The sequence below is a fragment of the Micropterus dolomieu genome, linkage group LG14, assembly GCF_021292245.1.
Source record: "Micropterus dolomieu isolate WLL.071019.BEF.003 ecotype Adirondacks linkage group LG14, ASM2129224v1, whole genome shotgun sequence".
Classification (NCBI taxonomy): Eukaryota; Metazoa; Chordata; class Actinopteri; order Centrarchiformes; family Centrarchidae; genus Micropterus; species Micropterus dolomieu.
The window spans coordinates 2,308,325-2,328,692 of record NC_060163.1 but is presented as its reverse complement, the minus strand read 5'-3'; the positions used below and the strand labels follow the sequence as shown (position 1 = coordinate 2,328,692).

General features: G+C 42.4%; 1 protein-coding gene across 1 annotated transcript in view; it reads right to left on the bottom strand.

The window, feature by feature from the left end:
- ryr2a (ryanodine receptor 2a (cardiac)) overlaps window positions 1-20,368 on the bottom strand; it is a 195,588-nt gene that overhangs the window by 78,240 nt on the left and 96,980 nt on the right. The window contains exons 43-55 of the mRNA XM_046068849.1: window positions 13,583-13,710; window positions 12,781-12,926; window positions 10,812-10,926; window positions 10,400-10,532; window positions 8,842-8,945; window positions 7,966-8,101; window positions 7,614-7,800; window positions 6,837-6,948; window positions 6,636-6,756; window positions 6,309-6,478; window positions 3,415-3,635; window positions 2,467-2,557; window positions 1,750-1,890 (exon numbers count right to left, since the gene is read on the bottom strand). Coding sequence (XP_045924805.1) covers window positions 1,750-1,890; window positions 2,467-2,557; window positions 3,415-3,635; window positions 6,309-6,478; window positions 6,636-6,756; window positions 6,837-6,948; window positions 7,614-7,800; window positions 7,966-8,101; window positions 8,842-8,945; window positions 10,400-10,532; window positions 10,812-10,926; window positions 12,781-12,926; window positions 13,583-13,710 — 1,805 coding nt within the window. The remainder of the gene's footprint in view (window positions 1-1,749; window positions 1,891-2,466; window positions 2,558-3,414; window positions 3,636-6,308; window positions 6,479-6,635; window positions 6,757-6,836; window positions 6,949-7,613; window positions 7,801-7,965; window positions 8,102-8,841; window positions 8,946-10,399; window positions 10,533-10,811; window positions 10,927-12,780; window positions 12,927-13,582; window positions 13,711-20,368) is intronic.

Here is a 20,368-nt window from a genome sequence, read left to right as displayed (position 1 = left end):
CTTTGGCACTGTGTGCAGGTGCCAAGTCCTGTTGGGAAATGAAATCTGCATCTCCATAAAGTTGGTCAGCAGCAGGAAGCATGAAGTGCTCTAAAACTTCCTGGTAGACGGCTGCGTTGACCTTGGACCTCAGAAAACACAGTGGACCAACACCAGCAGATGACATGGCACCCCAAACCATCACTGACTGTGGAAACTTTACACTGGACTTCAAGCAACGTGGATTCTGTGCCTCTCCTCTCTTCCTCCAGACTCTGGGACCTTGATTTCCAAAGGAAATGCAAAATTTACTTTCATCAGAGAACATAACTTTGGACCTCTCAGCAGCAGTCCAGTCCTTTTTGTCTTTAGCCCAGGCGAGACGCTTCTGACACTGTGTCTTGTTCAAGAGTGGCTTGACACAAGGAATGCGACAGCTGAAACCCATGTCTTGCATACGTCTGTAAGTGGTGGTTGTTGAAGCACTGACTCCAGCTGCAGTCTACTCTTTGTGAATCTACCCCACATTTTTGAATGGGTTTTGTTTCACAATCCTCTCCAGGGTGCGGTTATTCCTATTGCTTGTTCACTTTTATTCACAATCAACTTTTTGATGATATTCTAATTATATGACCAGCACCTGTACACCGCAGCTCCTCTTACATGGATGTCACCATGTTGCACCATCATGTTTCTACAGTAGCCCATTTGGACTAACGGCTCTTCAGAGCTTGTTTCGTCATTACGTTGAATACGTACAGAGAAGGAGAAGAAGTAACTAGTAGTGGTGCATTCATGTGATGTCATGTGGAGTGTTTTTTTCCTCCTTAAATCTTTATTGCAAAAAGAAAAATAAAGTGTACATGGGACATAAAGAAGTATATAGAACTTTGATTTGTGCAAAATCACGTATCGCACATACATATTTTGCAAACATGTAATTTCTTATAAGTTTATAATGGTTAGTTTGCTGTCCATGTAGAGTGAACTAGAAGTCTGCGTGTTTTTTATATGCTCTGATAATGCTAATCCAAAACATCTTTGTAGTAGCATCCATGTTGATTCCACATTCTGACTTAAAAGCACATGAACACACACTGTAGTCATAAGACCGAATTCACAATTCGGGAAATGGGACCATCCTAGGAGCACGTGAATGCACCATGAGCCACCGATTGCAATTCACAACCCTCACCACTAGATGCCACTAAAACTTACACACTGAACCTTTAACCCCTTTAAGCATTTAATTGCAATGTGCTGACGCATGTTATGCAAATCAATGTATTTTCAATGAATCCTCAGCCCTACTTGACACAAATTTCATAAATTACTTAAAAGGAAACTCTACCAACACCGTTCAGTTTACTTGTCATGGGGGGTACCACTCAGCTTGTTAAAACAGTTGTATAATGTCTTCTGTGTCTCTGGAGGAGCTTCGTCAAAGGTAAGAAAATAAAAATTAACCCTGATGTTGTCATAGTGATGTCATCAGGGTTATCACAGCTTGGGGTGAGAGAGAATACATTTATAAGGAAAAGCCCGATTTACAAAGCTGGACCCACGCCGCTTGACCTAAAGATCATGATATCTTAACCTCTATTGCTTTGATAAAGTATTTAATAAATCTGTCTCTTGTGAGTCCATCAACTTTATGGAAGTGCAACAAAAAGCTGTGAGCACCTCTGGATTTACATTTACTTACTTGTTTATCACCAATTAAGTTTTCATTTAATGTTCTTCAAAAAGAGTCCTAAACTAGAGCCTCACCTTGCGTGACAGGGCATCAAATATTCCCCAGAACAGTTTCCTGGAGAGGTGAAGCTCTTCATCTGATGCAGCTCCAAAGTTGCCCCAGCCTCCAGCCAGGCAGTAGTACTTCCAACAACGCTCATAGTGATTGGTCAACAGCTGGAGAAAGTCAAGAGGGCATTCATCAACCGTCTGCTGAATTTAAGAGCCATTTTCATTAAACAAGTGCAGTCCATGGCATACATTCAAAGTGCAAGATCACTTGTCCATGATCCAATAAATGTTCAAATCTGAGATCAGAAAGTGCACTTGTAAACAAAGGAGTGTGTTGTTGTTGTTGACAAATGGATTAGAATAAATACATTTTGTGAATGTGCTGAAGATTGTAACTTCAATTATAGACAATCAAATAAACATTTCCAATTCATATTACTATTACACACTCTAGAGTGGAGAATATTGCCTGGCTCTTTGTAAATATTGACTGAACTGAGGTAACAAGATAAGCGCAGGGTTTTGAGGAAAACAAAATCTGAATGTGAACTCATGCTCTCAAATTGAAAGACCACACTCTTAAATAAAGATAGGGAAATAATACCCTAATATGACTAAATGTGTACATTGCGGTTGGCAGTATAAAATGAATATTCTTAATAATATTAGTGCTAGAGTATAGTCCCCACAGATTCTTTTCAAGAGTGCATTTGAATTGATTAACTGTGATGTATTTCTCACCTTTAGAGGCATCTTGGTGTGTTCATTAAGCAGAGGAACGTCAAAGACCAGCCTCCTCAGCAGATGCTGCATCATTGAAGGCCTCAGCTTACTGCACATTATTAAGATAATGCACATTTGTTTGTTATTTCAACCACACAGAAACAGTTTAAAAACATAGCAGACAAATCAGATCTTAAGACAAAACATAACAAGATAAACAGTCAAATGACAAAGAATACAATATAACAACAGAACTGCATAAAAATAGGAAAATGAATGAGTAGCGGAATTAAATAATGACTAGCAGCAATAGCCAAGTAAAAGCCAGAGTTGTGGGGAGTGCGGCACACTGACAATGAGAAGAGCTGGTGATGCTCACTAAATGTAGTTAATCTGACTAATCTCAAAATGTTACACTGTGGCTGTTCATTGTTCATTGATGTAAGTAAGTGAGTTCAAAACTGAAGTGAACAACACATAAATCTGCTAAAATCCAGTTAAAGCTGGGGTAGGCAATGTTGGAGAACCAGGAAGAGACAGCCAACCTAAAAAATCCCACCCCCTCCCTTAAGGTCTCCCTCCAATGCCACGCCCCAAAACACATGTTGATGTGCAGTGAGTGAATGGGCAGAGTGCAGGTAGGTAGCTAGGTAGGTTAGCCAATCATGTCATTTGGACCACATGCTTCTGGCAACAGCCACAGATATTTCTGAGTGTTTGATTTATTGATTGCTGTCGGGATGTAAAGATAATTTCAACAAATTTAACAAAACATGATCCTGAAATATCTTATACATGGCCCTTTTGGGCCATATTTTATTTTATTTTACAGATACCAAATCATTACCACTCAGGCAGAATCTTTTATTCCATTCCTGACTATCCCCCCAGCATTAATAATACATAATTTACACTGTGGGATTTACATGTGTGTTTTGCTACTGTCTGTTTTAATTCCAGTCTTACCCACAAACAGCCAGCAGACACTCCTCTATGGCATCCCTCTGGGCCTTGGTGAGGCAGCAGCCTTTGGACAGGCGGTAAACCGTGTGGAGCAGGGAGTCGATTAGTGAGGCGAACGGCTCCGTCCCAGCAAACAGTGGAGCACATTTAGTCAGGAGAGGCAACACGGCTGTACACAGATACCTGTTGAGGGCGAGCGCCATGTCCGTGGCACTGAGAGCAACCTGACACAAATACAGACACAGGAAAATAGGGCAGTGGAATTAAAGAGGAGCAAGGCTGAGAAAGAAAGTCCTGTTCCACGCAGAAGCTACTCCGCCTCCTGAGCCACAATCCACCAGAATCTAAATACTGCTTGGATATCCGTGACTTATTTAGTTACTGCTTTTATCTGCTGTCATTTCTTTGAACAGCAGTTCTTGGCTTCACAGTCACATCACTGTCAGTTCAGAGCACAAAACCTCTACATGTCCATCAAAAAAAATGCGCCAAAAGGCGATGGTGCAATGGGTAAGACTATGCCTTTGGTGTGAGAGACCTGGGTTCAATCCCCCACTGTGACCCATCCAGCAATGTGTCCCTAAGCAAGACACTTAACCCCCAGTTGCTCCAGAGGTGTGCGACCTCTGACATGTATAGAAATTGTAAGTCGCTTTGGATAAAAGCGTCAGCTAAATGTAATAACTTTTGACCATAAGACTGTATGGATTCTATGTGACTCTCAGTCTAGGAGGAGTTCAAAAAAGTAGGTTTCGCATAAGTCATGACTTTGCAAAATAAAAGAGGCAAAAATGGACATTGTCTAAATCACGAAATACAAATCAGGGAATGCGTGCATGTAAGGTGAGTGAATGTGCAACATACTACACTGAACAAAATTAAACGCCACACTTTTGTTTTTTGCCCCCATTCGAGATGAGCTGAACTCAAAGATTTAAGACAAAAGGCTAGCCTCGAAAACCCAGATGTTTTCTAATATTAACTTAGCTCTCCTTATTAGCTAGTCTCTTTACATGCTTGCTAATAACTATTTTAAGCTGGGTCTCAGACAATGACATCGTTGTGTTGGACAGATTTGTGCAGCTGTGTTCATTAGGGAGAGGGAGAAAGATTGAGCGAGAGAGAGGGACGAGCGAGAGGATGTGCTGCGTAATCAAATACGATTTTAAATAGGCCTAGCAAAAAAAAATCTAAAATCAATCTGTGGCGGTCTGCGTTGATATTGTGGTGGGCCGCCACAAATAAATGAAAGTATGGGAAACACTGTGATGATCAGCTGCAGACGGAAAGAAAATGTTCCTGTGGCATGTGGGTTTTTTTCCCTAATAGACTGCGGAGGGGAGTGTCTAAAACAGTTTGTGTCTGGGGTGGGAGGGTTTAGCCACAATCTTTCCTGCTCACCAATCACCTTCTTTGCAGAGCGAACATACTGCAGCCTGCCCTTGTCCCTGGCAGTGGCAGCAGCGTACAAGATGGTGATGGAGGAGGTGAGGATGGACTCAAAGATGGCGGTGTAGAAGTGCACCATCATTGTTGCTATTGTTAATCTCCCACTTAAGATTCTGGGTGATGATGGTACCCCAGAAGCAGAAGGACTCCACAGTGTCAACCGTGGAGTAATACAGGGAGATGGGGATGGGTGGAGCGGGGTTTTCCCTGATATCCACAACCATCTCCACTGTCTTAGAAGCATAGAGTAGTCCTGACTGCACCAGGTCACCAGATGGTCAATCTGGACTCATCCCCACCAGAAATGACCCAATGAGGGTGGTGTCATTCGCAAACTTCAGGAGCTGGATATACAAGTGGCTGGAGGTGTAGCTGTTGGTGTACAGGGAGAAGAGGGGAAAGAACGCAGCCTTGAGGGGGACCGGTGTTCATGGAAGAGCTTGTCCTGCAGCAGGAGCTGAAAGCAGGCCTCCATGTATAGGTTCCTAAGCAGTCCAGGTGCTCGAGGATAAAGTGAAGTTATGCTTACTGCATCGTCAACAGACCTGTTAACTCTGTAGGCAAACTGCAGGGGGTCCAGGAGTGGGTCTGTGATAGATTTTAGGTGAGACAACACAAGGCGCTCAAATGACTTCATTACCACAAAGGTCAGGGCGACAGGTCTGTAGCCATTAAGTACTGTGGTCCTTGGTTTTTTGGGGATTGGAATGATGGCGGAGGATCTGAAGCATGGCATGTCAGTAAGGTGGTAAAGATGTTCGTGAACACTGGAGACAGCTGATCGGCACAGTGCTTCAGGGTGGACGGAGAGACAGAGGCTGCTTTCGAACAGAGATCCCGCAATAAATGCAGAGAGTATATCCGCCACTATACAGCATTCGCTTATTCATACTAAACCAACAGTTGTGGCATGATCCCGCTATCATGTGTTTTCACATAGCGATTCACCTCTCCAGTAACAGCGACTTATAAAAAGACCGTTACATGTAATACAACACCGGCATGTCAGCTGTGGCTTTTCACACAGACTTTGTTCCTGGCTCAGAGGTAAATCAAATCGGACCCCCATTTCTGGCATATTGCCGCAATACTCCTGGAGTGGCTAGAGTCTGGCCCAGCTGCTTTGAGGGGGTTCTGCCTCCTGAACAGTCTGTTGACTGGAAGGACTGTTTTATGGTGTGGGCAGCAGTATGACTTTTGCCAAGAGAAGAATACAAATCTGAGTGAACGAATAGGGCTCCCAGCACCACTGGTCCTGGGAGCCATGCTGGCTTGCATGTGTGGCCCCCAGCCACCTCGAGCTTGGACTCCTAAATATAGACAAAAAGTTTCATGGAGCTGAGAGGAACTGCAGTTGGTGTTAGTGGGATTCATTGCTATTTGCTCAGTTTCTCTCTCTCTCTCACTCTCACACACACACAACCCACACACACACAGCCTACACTTACCGTGTCTAGAGAGGCGGCAGCCCTCAGGTCAGGTAAGAACCCAACCTCCAGCAGGTGTAGCAGGAAATTTTGGTCCTCTATACCGTAGACTCTGTCTAGGAACAGGACCATGGCTGCTTTATGGTCTGGACAGAAACCAGCTGACATGTCTGGTTCCACCACCAACCCATCTATGTATGCCCAGGCAAACACATAAACACACATTAGAAACACGTTTATGTCAAGATTTAACTATGAACCAAGTTACTGCCTTTTATTTGCGTTAGCACATTTTCATCATTTCAAATCAAGATTACAATTTAATGCATGTCAGGAGGGGCTTCTTACCTTTAGCCAGGTTGGGCATGGAGAATGGAATGCTGATGACTCCCACCAGGTCTTCAATCGGAATCAGAGACCTCAGAATGGCTCTGATACGTATCGCTTCACCTTTACCAGCGTGGATCAACTAATAGAAAATGGATTAGGGTATTGTGAGTATCTATATGAGTATGTTTGTTTGTGTGTGTACAGTGTGTTGTCACTCACATGCATCTCCGGAGCACAGCGGCCCAGCAGGTCAATGAGAGCAGCATAGAAGGTCATGATGGCATTGCCCATGTGGATGGTATCATCTTCCTCCTCCTCCAGCATGTCACTGCTACACACACAAACGCGCACACACACACACACTCACAATAACAGATCACTGATGCTACTAAATAGTTCAGATCACTCTTCTCTCAAACACATTCGATTATAAATAAGTTTTTTCTGAGGGTTACTTTTACACTAAAGCTTTGTAGGTGTGACAACAGCCACGTACTAACAGAGTGAACTGACTCAGCAGTATTGTATCTGTACACCGTAGAAGGCAGCCATCTCCTTCAGCCAGGGTACATGAGACCATCCTCTATGAAATGAAGGGACACTCGTGTTATCAACACGATCAGCATGAAAGGTCATGGGGCGAATAGAGGTAATGGAAGACATCGGTGGGCTAGGTTTGGTAGCCCTGCTAACTGAAGTACTTGCCCTGCAGGTTGCCACCCTATAACAAATGACTTACAGTGTGGATGTTCCTGTGCAACAGTTTCAGTGGATTTTAATACACAGGCCTGGGACTGAAAACACATTTGTTTGGGTTAGAACAGATATCATGTGGGCCTTTACAATAGCACTGATTTACACTGTGAATAAACTACATGGCTCATAGTAGAGCAAATATAGAAACACAGTGTAACTGTAAGGTAAGGTATATGTTAGCTTTTAAATCTCGTAAGTACCCTAAGAGCCACTTAATGAGACATGACGATGTTGTCTTACAGTGTCTTGCTGCTCTCAGATGTAGGAGAGGGACCATCTCTGGAGAGATCCTGAGAGATCTTAATGGCTTCCTCCATTGCTGCCAACAACCCATCCCCACCTTCACCCCGAAGGGCGGGGCCAAAACATTCTGGTCTGCGAATCAGAAGCCTCACCACAACATTGGCATTCTCCTCCACGCTTTCACCTGGCCACAGAAGAGTAGAGGTGTTCATGGCATCGTACTGTATGTTAAACACATACTACATTGACAAAGAGGGACAACAGTTGCTAGTTGAAAATAACTAACTTGACCGGCAATATAGTCGACTATGAGAAAATGTACTTGTGAATTGGAACTTAAAATTTTCACCGTTGCAGAAGACAGCAAAGCGCAGGAAGTCGAGGTAGCGTTCACCCTCCACAGGGTTCCAGCCGATGTCTGGGTATCCTTTACGCACCAGCATCACACAGCTCTGCAGCCCACAGCCGGCCAGGTACTGCACCACCTGCAGACAAAGTGAAAAGAAAATTTTTTTTATATCGCATGAATATACTTTTGACAAATGTTTATTTTTAAATTTACCCGTGCCTAGAAGTGTGACAGGTTTATCTTTGGACAGCACAACTTAAATAAAAGTGAAAACAAAACTCCCACACTGGTATATTATCTATTCTCTGTGTTTTGCTTTAATATGCCTGATGGAGCTTGAGTAGACTACAATTCTCGCTAACTTGTAATGTTAAAAAACTTTTCAGTGCTTCATATGGGCACTGATTTGTGTGCATTTGTGTCAAAACAATATCCAATAATTATTCATCATTTCTTATTAAAATATGTTTACTTGTAGATATTGCCTCAGATACCAGATTACTATACACACCTTTAGGTGCAACATTATACTGAGATGTGTTTCTAATATGTAGTCCACCCACAGTAATATCACTGGTGTATACTGAATATTAGAAACACCTCTCAGTATAACACAAGACAAGTCAGAGGTGGCACAGACTGCACCTTCAAAATGACCATGAACCATTGACTCAACACCTCTCTAGGACAGTTTTAATAAAAAAAATTAACATTATAACCCTTAGGCCTCTTAAATACACTTCATTCTGCTGCATTCTTCCAATGAAGCAAACACTGAATTGCTGAAATACAGTGACTTACCTTTGTGTGTGTGTATATATGTGCATGTGTGTGTGTGTGTATGTGTGTGTGTGTGTGAATGTTTGTCAACCTCACCTTTTCCAGGTCTGGCTCTCTTAAAGCCAGGGCCAATTCATTATTATCCATAACTGATGCTGCAGCCACATCCAGAGGAGTAGATCCTCGCATGGACGGAGAAGCTGAGGACAGGAGAGGAGATGATATAATTAAAACACATACAAGTAAAAGGATGGGGAGTATATTTAAAAAAAAAAAAACAACAGTAGTGTGTCTCTTGCTGGACACAGCCATGTTGGATACACAGCACTGTTCAAACAGCAGATGTTGTCTGTGAGCCGCATTAATATTCTTTTGTCAGTTTCACAAAGTATCTAAACTCTCTCCAGCAAACAGCACACAGGTTCTCTTTGAACACACATGAACATGCAGTGAGGAAGGAGTGAGCAGAGGATCACTTTCAAACATAAGAGGAATGTATTAGTTGTGTTTGTCACATTCCTCCTCTTGTGTCCAGTACCTGTAGTGACTTCATGGGCTCAGGCTGAATACACATCTGGCTTAGTCAAAGTGTTGTGTTCTTCCTACTAGGTTACTGAATGACTAACAATTAGTGGATTACGCTCACCGCATCACCCTGCCTGTGCCAGCAGTCTGACTGTTCTTTGCTCTAAAAATGTGCAACAATGATTGTTTTTATTTCATATCATTTTTGTAAGAATTTATCATTTTATTTACAGGAGTACTTCAACAGTATTTATTGATTTCAGAGGAAGAGAATACAGCACAATAGGTACATTTTCTGAGAATGAGCAGTGGGTGAAATGACCATGTTTTACTAACAGCAACATAAAAATCTCTTGCAAAAGTTATTTAAATTACAAAAACTTTATAGACTATGACTGTTGTGCAACTCACTGTCAGTTATGACATTACACTATATTTATTAATGTAGCTGACGTTTTTGTTAGGTCGCATGCGTCTGGAGCAAGTATGGGTTTAAGTGTCTTGCTCAGTGACACATTGGTGGATGTGCCTCAGTGGGGAATTTAACCCGGGTCTCTCACACCAAAGGCATGTGTATTATCCACTGCACCTTCACCACCCACACAAAATGATGATTCATAGGTGTCCAAAATCTCCTCCAGCCAACGTGTCAAAGTGTTAAAGAATCCCATATTGCTCAGTGTGTGAATGATAAGCGCCATACGAGTAAAACCATTCCATACTGAGTTAGTCGAGTGTATATAGGTAGTGTTGAATCAGTGAAAGAGGGAGAGATTTTCTACAACACAGGAGAAATCTTGATTATTTTGTCAAATGACTATTTCCAAGATCAAGAATTTACCAACTCACCATTTGATCACTGTTTCGATACCCCTATCGATCACTCCAACAGTGCTGCTGCGCACAGCTAGTGCACTCACAGAAATGCCCAATTCTTGATTGACCCACAGCACCAAATCATACACCTGGTTTGCATTCATGTTGTGGCTCAATTAGTATGTACATGGTGTGCATTCCACTCTGAACTGTATACAGTAAACTTAGCTATGCCATTTTAAAGAAGGGGGGACTTAAAAAAACAAACCCAGAAGCAGCAGAAAGTCACACAAACACACACACACACACTCACCGAGGCCGACACTGCTGTTCTCCAGCAGGTAGCTAAGATGGTCAAACATGGCTTTCTGGTTCTGACGGCTGATTCGACAGAAGTAGCAGAGAAATCGACAGCAGTTGGCCACCATTTTAGGAAAGGTGATTTCCTGCAAAAAAAACAGACATCATCATTTGCTGTACAAAAAATCATGCACCAATGTCTTCTCACTATAAATTCTATATTTTCCATAAAGTTTTACTATCACTTCAAGTATTTATTTAAATGTCTTTGCTCTAAAAAGAGATACAGCACATCTACGCAAAACCAAAGAAAGCCACATGGATGTGATCGATTTAAGCTGCTCCTGGTCCTTTCATCGATATCCTGATCCAGCCTCAGTACTTAAGCCTATGTTCTGGCTCTCCAGCTTATATATGCTTCATACCTTGGAGTCTCCACCACTGAGTACATTGACCATGACCTCCATGACGGTCTCATGCATCCCCAGAGCTCTCATCAGGTTAGGATGTTGGTAGAACACCTTGTTGTTCATGATATCACTGCAGAGGAAGAGGGGCGGGTGAAAAGCTTAGTGGAGATTAAATGCTGCTGTATTCATCAGTGCTCTCATCAGGTATGGCTCTCATATAGTATATCACAAACAACTATTACAATTATAAGATCAACTCTGGGTGTTTTAAATTCTATTAACCTACCCATTTCTAAGGTTTACTTACGTGCTCTTCAACACGAGAGGAGTTAAAGTATGTCCGGTGGTACAAAACAAGTTAGTCTTTCATTTCCTAAAGACAAGTTCTACGTCGTCTTGTTTACTATCTACATGTCTTATTCAACTGTGTTATTACTTCTGTGTTGTGATCCAGTCAGTGGACTGCTGTAGGTAACATAATGATAAACCCAGGAAAGTCTTTCCCCTGCTCTTCTGTTTCGGAACTTTTGTTAGATTCTCAGCAGTGGTTTCACATTAGGTTAATAATTAGGTTGAATTTGTGTTGCTGGTCTGCTTTTATAACCTCTTCAAACAGTTTGAAAGGAAGACCAAAGCTTGAGGAGTCCTGGGGACCAGTCGTCTGAGCTATAAATCTCAGAGGCTGAAACAAGTGTGGTTCAATTCTGTAGGGATCATTTGTGACCTTCAATATTTAATATAACTTCACTGCATTAATGCAATGCAGCTGGTATTAATCACAAATTCAACTAGAACTGCAAGCAGTTGTAAGCGGGGTCCAAGCCCCCCGGCACCAGCCGCCCCCCTCGCCCCGCGGAGGGCATGCGAGTCGACCAAGGCGCCCTCCTGTGGCTCAGGGGCGCCGTGGGGAATATGCGACCAGAGGTTGAAATGAAAGGGATTTGCAGTTACGGAGATATAAAGTGAATGTATGTCTATGGGAGCGTTATTTGATATACGACGAATAATAACGCCACCTAGAGGCCGATTGACACCTAATTTTGCACAGCTCATCAGGGGGCATAACACAAAAGTGCTCCGAGTTTGGTGTTGATCGGCCATTCCAAACCTAACATATAACATCACTTCCTGTTTTTGGCGATTTGCGCAAACATTTTTTTTCGCGTATCGTTCTGGGGAGCACAAACCTGTATCACCTTTGTCCAGAGATGGTCCATGCCAAGTTTGGTGCTGATCGGACTTATGCCTTCAGAGGTTAATCAAATTAGGTTTTTCAGTTTTCGCGATTTTGCTAAAGGAAAACGTCATCGCACAGAGGCATGTCCTATACCAAATGAATCGGGAGCATCCCCCAAATATGTAGACATGGGTTTTTCAGCGTGGCCTATACCAGGAGATTCAGCTCGATTCCCCGAACGCATGGATATAAGGTTTTTGATATCTTCGTACGCGGGACTTACAGCGATTCGGAATTGCAAAACCTTTGACCTTGCTTGTAGCGCCCCCTAGAAGTAGAAGTGTGCAAATGTTTTTACCTGCCCTCGTCTCATGGGTCTAAACTTACCCTGTGAGTTTCGTGTCCATAGGACTTACCGTCTAGGCCGCAGTATCAGAATTAGGCAAAAACGTACGGAAGAATAATAATAATAAAAACGATAACGAAAATAATAGGGTTCCCAGCCCACTTCAGGCTTGGAGCCCTAATTAATTTGATATTAGACCTACTGTACTTGTGGTAGTGGTTCTCTGAAGGGCAGTTACATATCATACAGTGACATAAGATAAAGAAATTCATATTATCACAAACATATTTTGATTAAGTACAGTAATTATTAACTTGGTAATCATTCGTCCAGTTGTGCTGTACCCTGACAACAGGAAACAGAGGGAAGTCAACCAAAGGGAAAAAGTAAACATCCTACAGAAAAGAAAAGATTAAAAAAAATCAGGAGGCTGACAGATGTGGCTGACAGTGTGTTCTCACCCCAGCCCTCTGATCATCAGTTTCTCCTCCTCTCTTCCCATGCGGACACTCAGCAAAGATCTGATCTGGCCCAGAGCAGCTAACAGGTTGATGGTGTCCTCGATCGACACAGAGTTTATAGTGTAGGTCTTAGGAAGAGCCCGCACCTAGACAGATAGAGACACAGGTCCATACATTTCTTTTATGACTGAGCAGGACAGTCTGTTATTACTTCTCACATGTGAAGAGAGACAGTATAATAGAGCTGAGTCCCCTTCTTTACTATGCTTTTCTGTAATCCTTTATTTTGCTCCAAGCTGTACAGTTTGCATAACAACATCTTATTCATTTAACAACTGTTACTTTTACTGTAAAGTAAACTGTATTTACACACCAAAGAATTGACTGGTATGGTAGAAATGATACAGTACAGGTATTTACAGAAATATTGAGGATTATGTACAATTGTATATGTACATGTACATATATTCAATTAAATATCTTCTAGTTGTGTTTGAATGGTCAAACAGTTGGCGTTTCCTATGAACATTCTTTGGCTTGAGACTGTATATGAAGCCACACAAATAGTAAGGCTGCTTCTGCCGTAGTGAGCAATGGCAGACACATAACTAAAAAACACATTTGTCTTTTTTTTGGTATTTTGCCTTGATTTGATAGCCAGTAGAGATATACAGGAAAGGGGAGGAACACAGGTTGCTAAGCAAAACCATTAGGCCACACCATCTGTTATATTCTAATGTAAACAGAGATTTCAATGTTATGCAGTCTCTGTTGAAAGGAACACACATAGACACAAACAAACCTGTCCTCCAATGCCATCATACTGGCGGTGCAGCAGGACGAACATGGCTCTGACCAGCTCTGGATCCTCAATAACTGACTCCTGTGCCCAGCGGACCATCGTATCTGAAATCAACTGCTGCAACGTACCTGTAGAAGCAGAAAGAGGCAGAGAAAGAGGGGATTTTGAAACCTTTGAAGAATTTGTTATTTTTATGTTGGAAGACTTCACCAGAGAGTTAGGGGATCCAGATGTGTTTGGTTTGCAGGAGACTTGGAGCAGACGAGACATTTCCACTGGTTGTCCCTTAGCCTACAGAGATAGTGTGTTCCCATCCACCAAACTGAAAGGAGTTAATCCAGGGCAGGGATTAAGGTACAAGCCAGACCTTGTACACTCAATTTGGCTCAAAGACATATTCATGTCTGCATCAGAATCCCCTTATTATAATGAAAATCGCTCCTGCGTTCCTGAAGATTAGATCGATCACTACCAGGCCCAGAGAAGCGTACTGATCTGCAGAGACCTTAATGCCAGCACAGGTATAGAACCAGATTCTATTAACCCACATGGAGACAATCCACTTTCCCCTCCCTCCACATCACCACAGGAACAACTTTGACAAAACTGTCAACGAAATCAGGCCCCCGACTACTGCAGCGATGCAGAACACTGGGTCTGTACATCAACAAACGGTTGGTTTTGAGGGGACTCCTTTGGTCACCACACAGACAGCTCCCCTCTTGGCAGTAGCACAGCAGATTATAGCATTACAGATCTAGACCCCTTCTGTCTGAGAGCATTCACAGTCAGCTTCCTAACACCCTTACTTGATTGTAAAATGACACTCTACATTAGAAAAGCAGTAACAGATCCTCCTGTAGCAGAACCCAGTAAGTGAAATATGTAAAACAAAGCAGAAAGCAATCAGACATCAAACAATTCAGTCTCAGTTAGACCCGTTTCTTTACACCTCATATCCCCATAGTAAAAGTGTCCTGTATCAGGCTGTACAGGGTATTGACAACATATTTCATGAGACTCTTCTCACCAATAAAATGACAATACAGGTCGTTTGTGCAGCACATTATTAGGACCCGTATTTAAGTTTATTGTGTCATTGACCTCTAGCAGCAAAGGCAAAGTCGGGTGACTTACTATAAATAGGCAAAAAGTCCGTATAAGGAGGTAAGGTGTGGTAATCGGATGGGTCAAACCCCAGACTCACTCAGTAAAACGCCGTTCAAGTCCCATGTGAAACCAAGTAAAAGTTATTTTGTTTAGTTATTTTGAGTTTTAACTAAAATTGCATTACTGACTTCCGTCACCTGGCTTTTGTAACTTCCATCACATGACTTCCGTAATTTACATTTTCCTAAATCTAACCAAGTGGTTTTTGTTGCCTAAACCCAACCAAACTGCAACCGTTTCACAGGTCAAACCACGTGTTTAATGTCATTTAAGGTACGCCACGTGCTTTACGTAATGTAGTTAACACTCATATGTGTCATATGTGGCATGGACAAACGCCACCAGCAGGGGCGCTAATTTAGGAAACACTGTGTCGCTTTGGGAAGCGTACATAAAAAACATGTTGTTGTAGATTTCAAAAAAGCATTTGACTCAGATTGGCATAATGGTCTGTTTCTGAATTAATTAAAAAGAGTGTAGGGAAAACCTATGATATAATTAAAAGGATGAACAAACGGCAAGAGGCCTGCAAGAAACTGAAAAGCCTACATGCAGCCTCCACACACAAACAACAACGCTCAGACACTGCATTTTTATGCATCACCGAAATGATGTGAAATTATGCATTTTAGACAGCAACCATCATGTCATGCTTCCATAAATGGAAGAAATACAGGCTTCAACTCCCCTTGTAGATTTGGACATAGTGGGAGATACTCAAAAATGGGAAGTCCATACATCAGGAGGCACGCGACATGAAGATCAACAGGATGGCTTTAAAGCGATACATTGATATGAAACAACAAGGAGACATAGCTGCGATGTTTCACTACTAAATGCAATTAAATGTTGGGACCTGGGGTTTCAGTTTGCCTGATTAAATAACATTGATGTTCCCGACCCCCAAAAGAGTCCATTTTAGTTGGAGACCTTACTGTCATGTCCTCACTTTAAAGACACCTCAAGTAAAAACTGGCTCAACTCACCCTGCTCTCCCCTAATATTCTTTGTGTGGTTCATCAGTGGTGCAACACCGGCAAAGGTGGGGCTCCGTCTCAGCATCAAGTGTTGCTCTTCTGCCACTAACTTTACACACATACTGACGATACAGACACATACACTCCACACACATGCACTGACCCCCTAAGGGTTAGGGTTACAATTTTGGATTTATTCACGCACTTTAAAACATTTATTAAAAGCTTCTTTCTTTTCACATTTTCTATGTAAAATCACACGTTGAGCACCCCAATATAGACAAAATGGTATGATCATAACGCCGGCTGCAAAGCCTCGACTGTGAGATTGACAGTCGAATCAGGCTCCACCCATTGAAGCATTGAATCTTCGACTATTCGGGGTCAGCTCTAGACTTTTCACAAGGGTCTCCTTTTGCTAAATCTCACAGGACATCGGAGTGTAGCCGTGCCCTCACTGAGTGCATAAATAGGGTGCATGCATTCTGCTTGTGGCCATCCGTTGGTAACCCACTTTTCAACGTTTATTGTTTATTTCCTGTTTCCAGAACCAACTCACCAGATAAGGACAGACTGTATTCTTTGTCTTTCTTTTATTTTTGAGTGACAAACATACTTTTGGATCCTAAGAAGAGATCATTGCTCACAACAAAGACAGAACCCCAATGCTTGATTGAGAAAAGTATCACCGCTGTGTTCTTAACAAATTTAAAGTTGACCTGGCTGTTTTCCTCTTGCTGCTGCCGAAGAATCAGAGTGCCTTGACCCCTCTGCCAGGATCCGATCTGAGAGAAACTCCGACAGACATAGAGACCAAGGGTGCGACTCAAAACACCACAGTTAGCAAAAGAAAAGGGAGGAATATCTCTTCTGTTCCTGGAAGATTACTATAAAACAGCACAATTAGAATACATGGTCTGCTGGTGCAATGAAGATTATAATGCTAAATGAAAAGAACTAGAATAAAGTCAACTGGATTTCATACTTCAATCCATTTTGTGTGAGAAAAATTCTAAGATGATGCCATCCATCCATCCATCCATCCATCGTCAACCGCTTATCCTGCGTACAGGGTCGTGGGGGGCTGGAGCCAATCCCAGCTGACATCGAGCGAAAGGTGGTGTACACCCTAGACAGGTCGCCAGTCCATCACAGGGCCACACATAGACAAAAAACCACTCACACTCACACCTAAGTTCAATTTAGGGTCACAAATCAACTTAGTCCTCATGTCTTTGGACGATGGGAGGAAGCCGGAGCACCCGGAGGGAACCCACGCAGACACGGGGAGAACATGCAAACTCCACACAGAAAGGCCGGGACCTTCTTGCTGTGAGGCCACAGTGCTATCTAAGATGATGCATTCAGATAAATTAAGTCACGGACAATGGTTCCTCTCAATATCTGGTATAAAGAATGTAAAAATCTGAAACCGGAGAGAAATGCTTAGCTTTTAAGATGGGTGGCATATGATAAGCATTTTAAGCACTACTGGATTTGAGGTTTACACAGTGGAATTCGAAAGGTCTTTTGGTTTTGAAGTTCTAGTTTCATTCACCTTGAAGCTCTGTTTATTTCTTGTTTGGTGCATATCTTCTGTTTCCTGGACCGCCTCCCTTTGTATCGTAGTAAGTGCAAACCCCGGACTGTGTGCAGCAGCTGCCTGCCTTGTTGAGTTGCTGCTCATATCAGACTCTGGTGTGCAGCAGCAGCCCCTCATTGGTTTGGCTTCCAGTGGACGCCGGCCTCCAGCCCAGCAACCCAGCTGTTGACCTCCAGGCCACCTGTCCAGTCGCCTGTCCATAGCCTGGCTGTCCAGTCGTCTGTCCTCAGCCCGGCAGCCCTGTCTCTGGTTCCCTGTCCTGCTGCTTCCTGCTGGTCTCCAATCCGGGCCCTACCTCTGATGAGGTCTCACCTGCACCGCTGACTGCCTAAGTGGTTTTTGGGTCGTTGCCGGCCTCCTGCCCGACCTACGGAGAGGTCTTGTCGCCATTGCTGTTCGTCTCTCGCGTCTTTGTGCAAATATGTACGCCTTAAATAGAAGGAATGGAAAAACCTTGTATTGTGGCCTAGTTGGTTATGGTCTACTACTATTATTATATTTTCAATTTCTTCACACCCCCGTTTTGTGATTTATTTGTGCAATGGGCTCACACTGAGTTGCTATGTGTATTTGCTAAATGGATGTTATAAGACAGCAGTCATCTGTGTTCCCTATTAGGACTAGATGGATCGCGATTGGAGGTGATCCTGACTTGATGCCCTGTTGGTTTTGTCTTTATATGCATCTCTCTCTTCCTGGGACTATGGTACTCATGGAAAGTATCCCTTCACAAAAATCTACCTGCTGTACCAATAACATTTGAGCTGTCTTGCATTTTCAGTGGTGATTTGTCTGTTTAGTTCTGTGCAACTATTTTCTCCTAGGTAATTACAAAAAATAAAGTTGATAAAATAAAATAAATTACAGACATCTATCTTGTCTAGATGAAGTACACCAATTCTCAGAATGGTGTCTTCATAACTGAATTGTGACACTAGTTTGAAATTTGCCTTTACATGGTTCCTCACTTGGCAGGCTGTTCAACAAGATCATGACTTGCCCTTAGAGTTTAAGGTTGTGAGTTTGAGCCCTAGGTAATGCAAAATAAACATGCTAATGCCTACCCACGCATTGTGCGGTGTGGATTAAAGACTTGACTTCAAGGTTTAATGTTAATTTTGGTCCAGACAGTTCTGCTGACACACTGTAATTCTCATTGGTCCTTCTCTTCTTCCTTTTTTCATCTTCCTCCTCCAGAAAATGCCTGGCTTGACTCACTATGCTGCACAGCAGCTATAATTCTGATTGTTTTCATTGTGTTTGTTTCATATAAGCTGCTGGATTATTCAGGGTCTCCGCTCCTGAACCCTTGAGTTGAAGAGCCCTCCATAAAAATAAAAAGGGTTTAACATTGGGGGGATCTTCAAATGGTACAAAGGAGATCTCTGCTGTGAGATGAAATAGGATAAATCCCACATTTGGTTGAGATTACAACAAAGCCTGAGCATAACTGATAGAGATCTATATCTTTGTGTAATTTATATACCCCCAGTAGATTCAACAGAAGACATTTATGAAACTCTCCACTCAGAAATCACCTATTTCCAGGCTCAGGGATACATGCTTCTAACTGGAGATCTGAATGGACGAACAGGAATTGAACCTGATGCCATCGACCCACAGGGGAACACCATGTGTCTGGTCAGTCTCCTGTTTACAAGGTAGATTTATCCTTTTACAAGACAGGGCTGTATAAAGAGATAAAAATTATATACACTAGATAAATAACAAGTCATAGAAATAAAACTATTTTACATGAGGCAGTGCTGAGGATGAATTTGAATTTAAGAGCCTCATAGCCTGGGGGAAAAAGCTGCTCTGCAATCTGGTGCTACAACAACAGACACTTCTATATCTCTTTCCAGATGGCAGCAGGGTGAATAGTCAAAACAGTCCTGTAGGCTGCTGTAGCCTCATCTATCCACACTTTGACTGATTTTACTGTTGGTTTGACCATTTTAATCAGTCGTGTGTAAGTGGTCAGGAGAAGCAGAGAAATATGGTCTAACAAACCAAAATGGGGACGCAGAAGGGCTTTGTAGCTGCCAGAAATGTTCGTGTAAACATGGTCCAGGGTATTGCTTCCCCTGGTGAGGGTGTGGACATGTTAGTGGAATTTAAGTAAAACAGTTCTAAGGTCCACTTGATTAAAATCACCAGCTACAATAAAAACACCATCAGGTTGTTTTGTGACTGCTGATGACCAAATACAGGTCAGATTTGTGAAGAACTGAGCACACAGGCAAAATCTCTCCGGCCAAGTAAAGCTTGTGGTCCAGACAGCATTAAGCACGGTGTACGGTGCAGCATTGAAGTGAATAAAATCTGATGACCTTGTTCTAATGTCTCCTTCTGACCAAGGACTACTGCAACAGCTGGACATATTAGAAAATTCCTGTCATTCCTTAAATCAGCCCCCCTCGACAACCAAAGCTCCAAAGCTCAAAAGAACCCCCTCTGTCAGCTGGTGCTGAGACTAACTACCCCCTCCGAGACTCTCTGATCAGTCTGCTTTCCAAACACCAGGTATGTTATCTGGCCCTAAAAAGAGAGGATGAAGTGGCAGTCAATCATAGCAAACAAAAGAAAACAGAACACACTTGCACACAGCTTATAAAAGAAAAATAATAATAACATATACAGTGGGTACGGAAAGTATTCAGACCCCTTTAAATTTTTCACTCTTTGTTTCATTGCAGCCATTTTCCAAAAATCAAAAAAGTTCATTTTATTTCTCAGTAATGTACACTCAGCACCCCATCTTGACAGAAAAAAACAGAAATGTAGAAATTTTTGCAAATTTATTAAAAAAGAAAAACTGAAATATCACATGGTCATAAGTATTCAGACCCTTTGCCGTGACACTCATATTTAACTCTGTCTAACTGTCTATTTCTTCTGATCATCCTTGAGATGGTTCTACACCTTCATTTGAGTCCAGCTGTGTTTGATTATACTGATTGGACTTGATTAGGAAAGCCACACACCTGTCTATATAAGACCTTACAGCTCACAGTGCATGTCAGAGCAAATGAG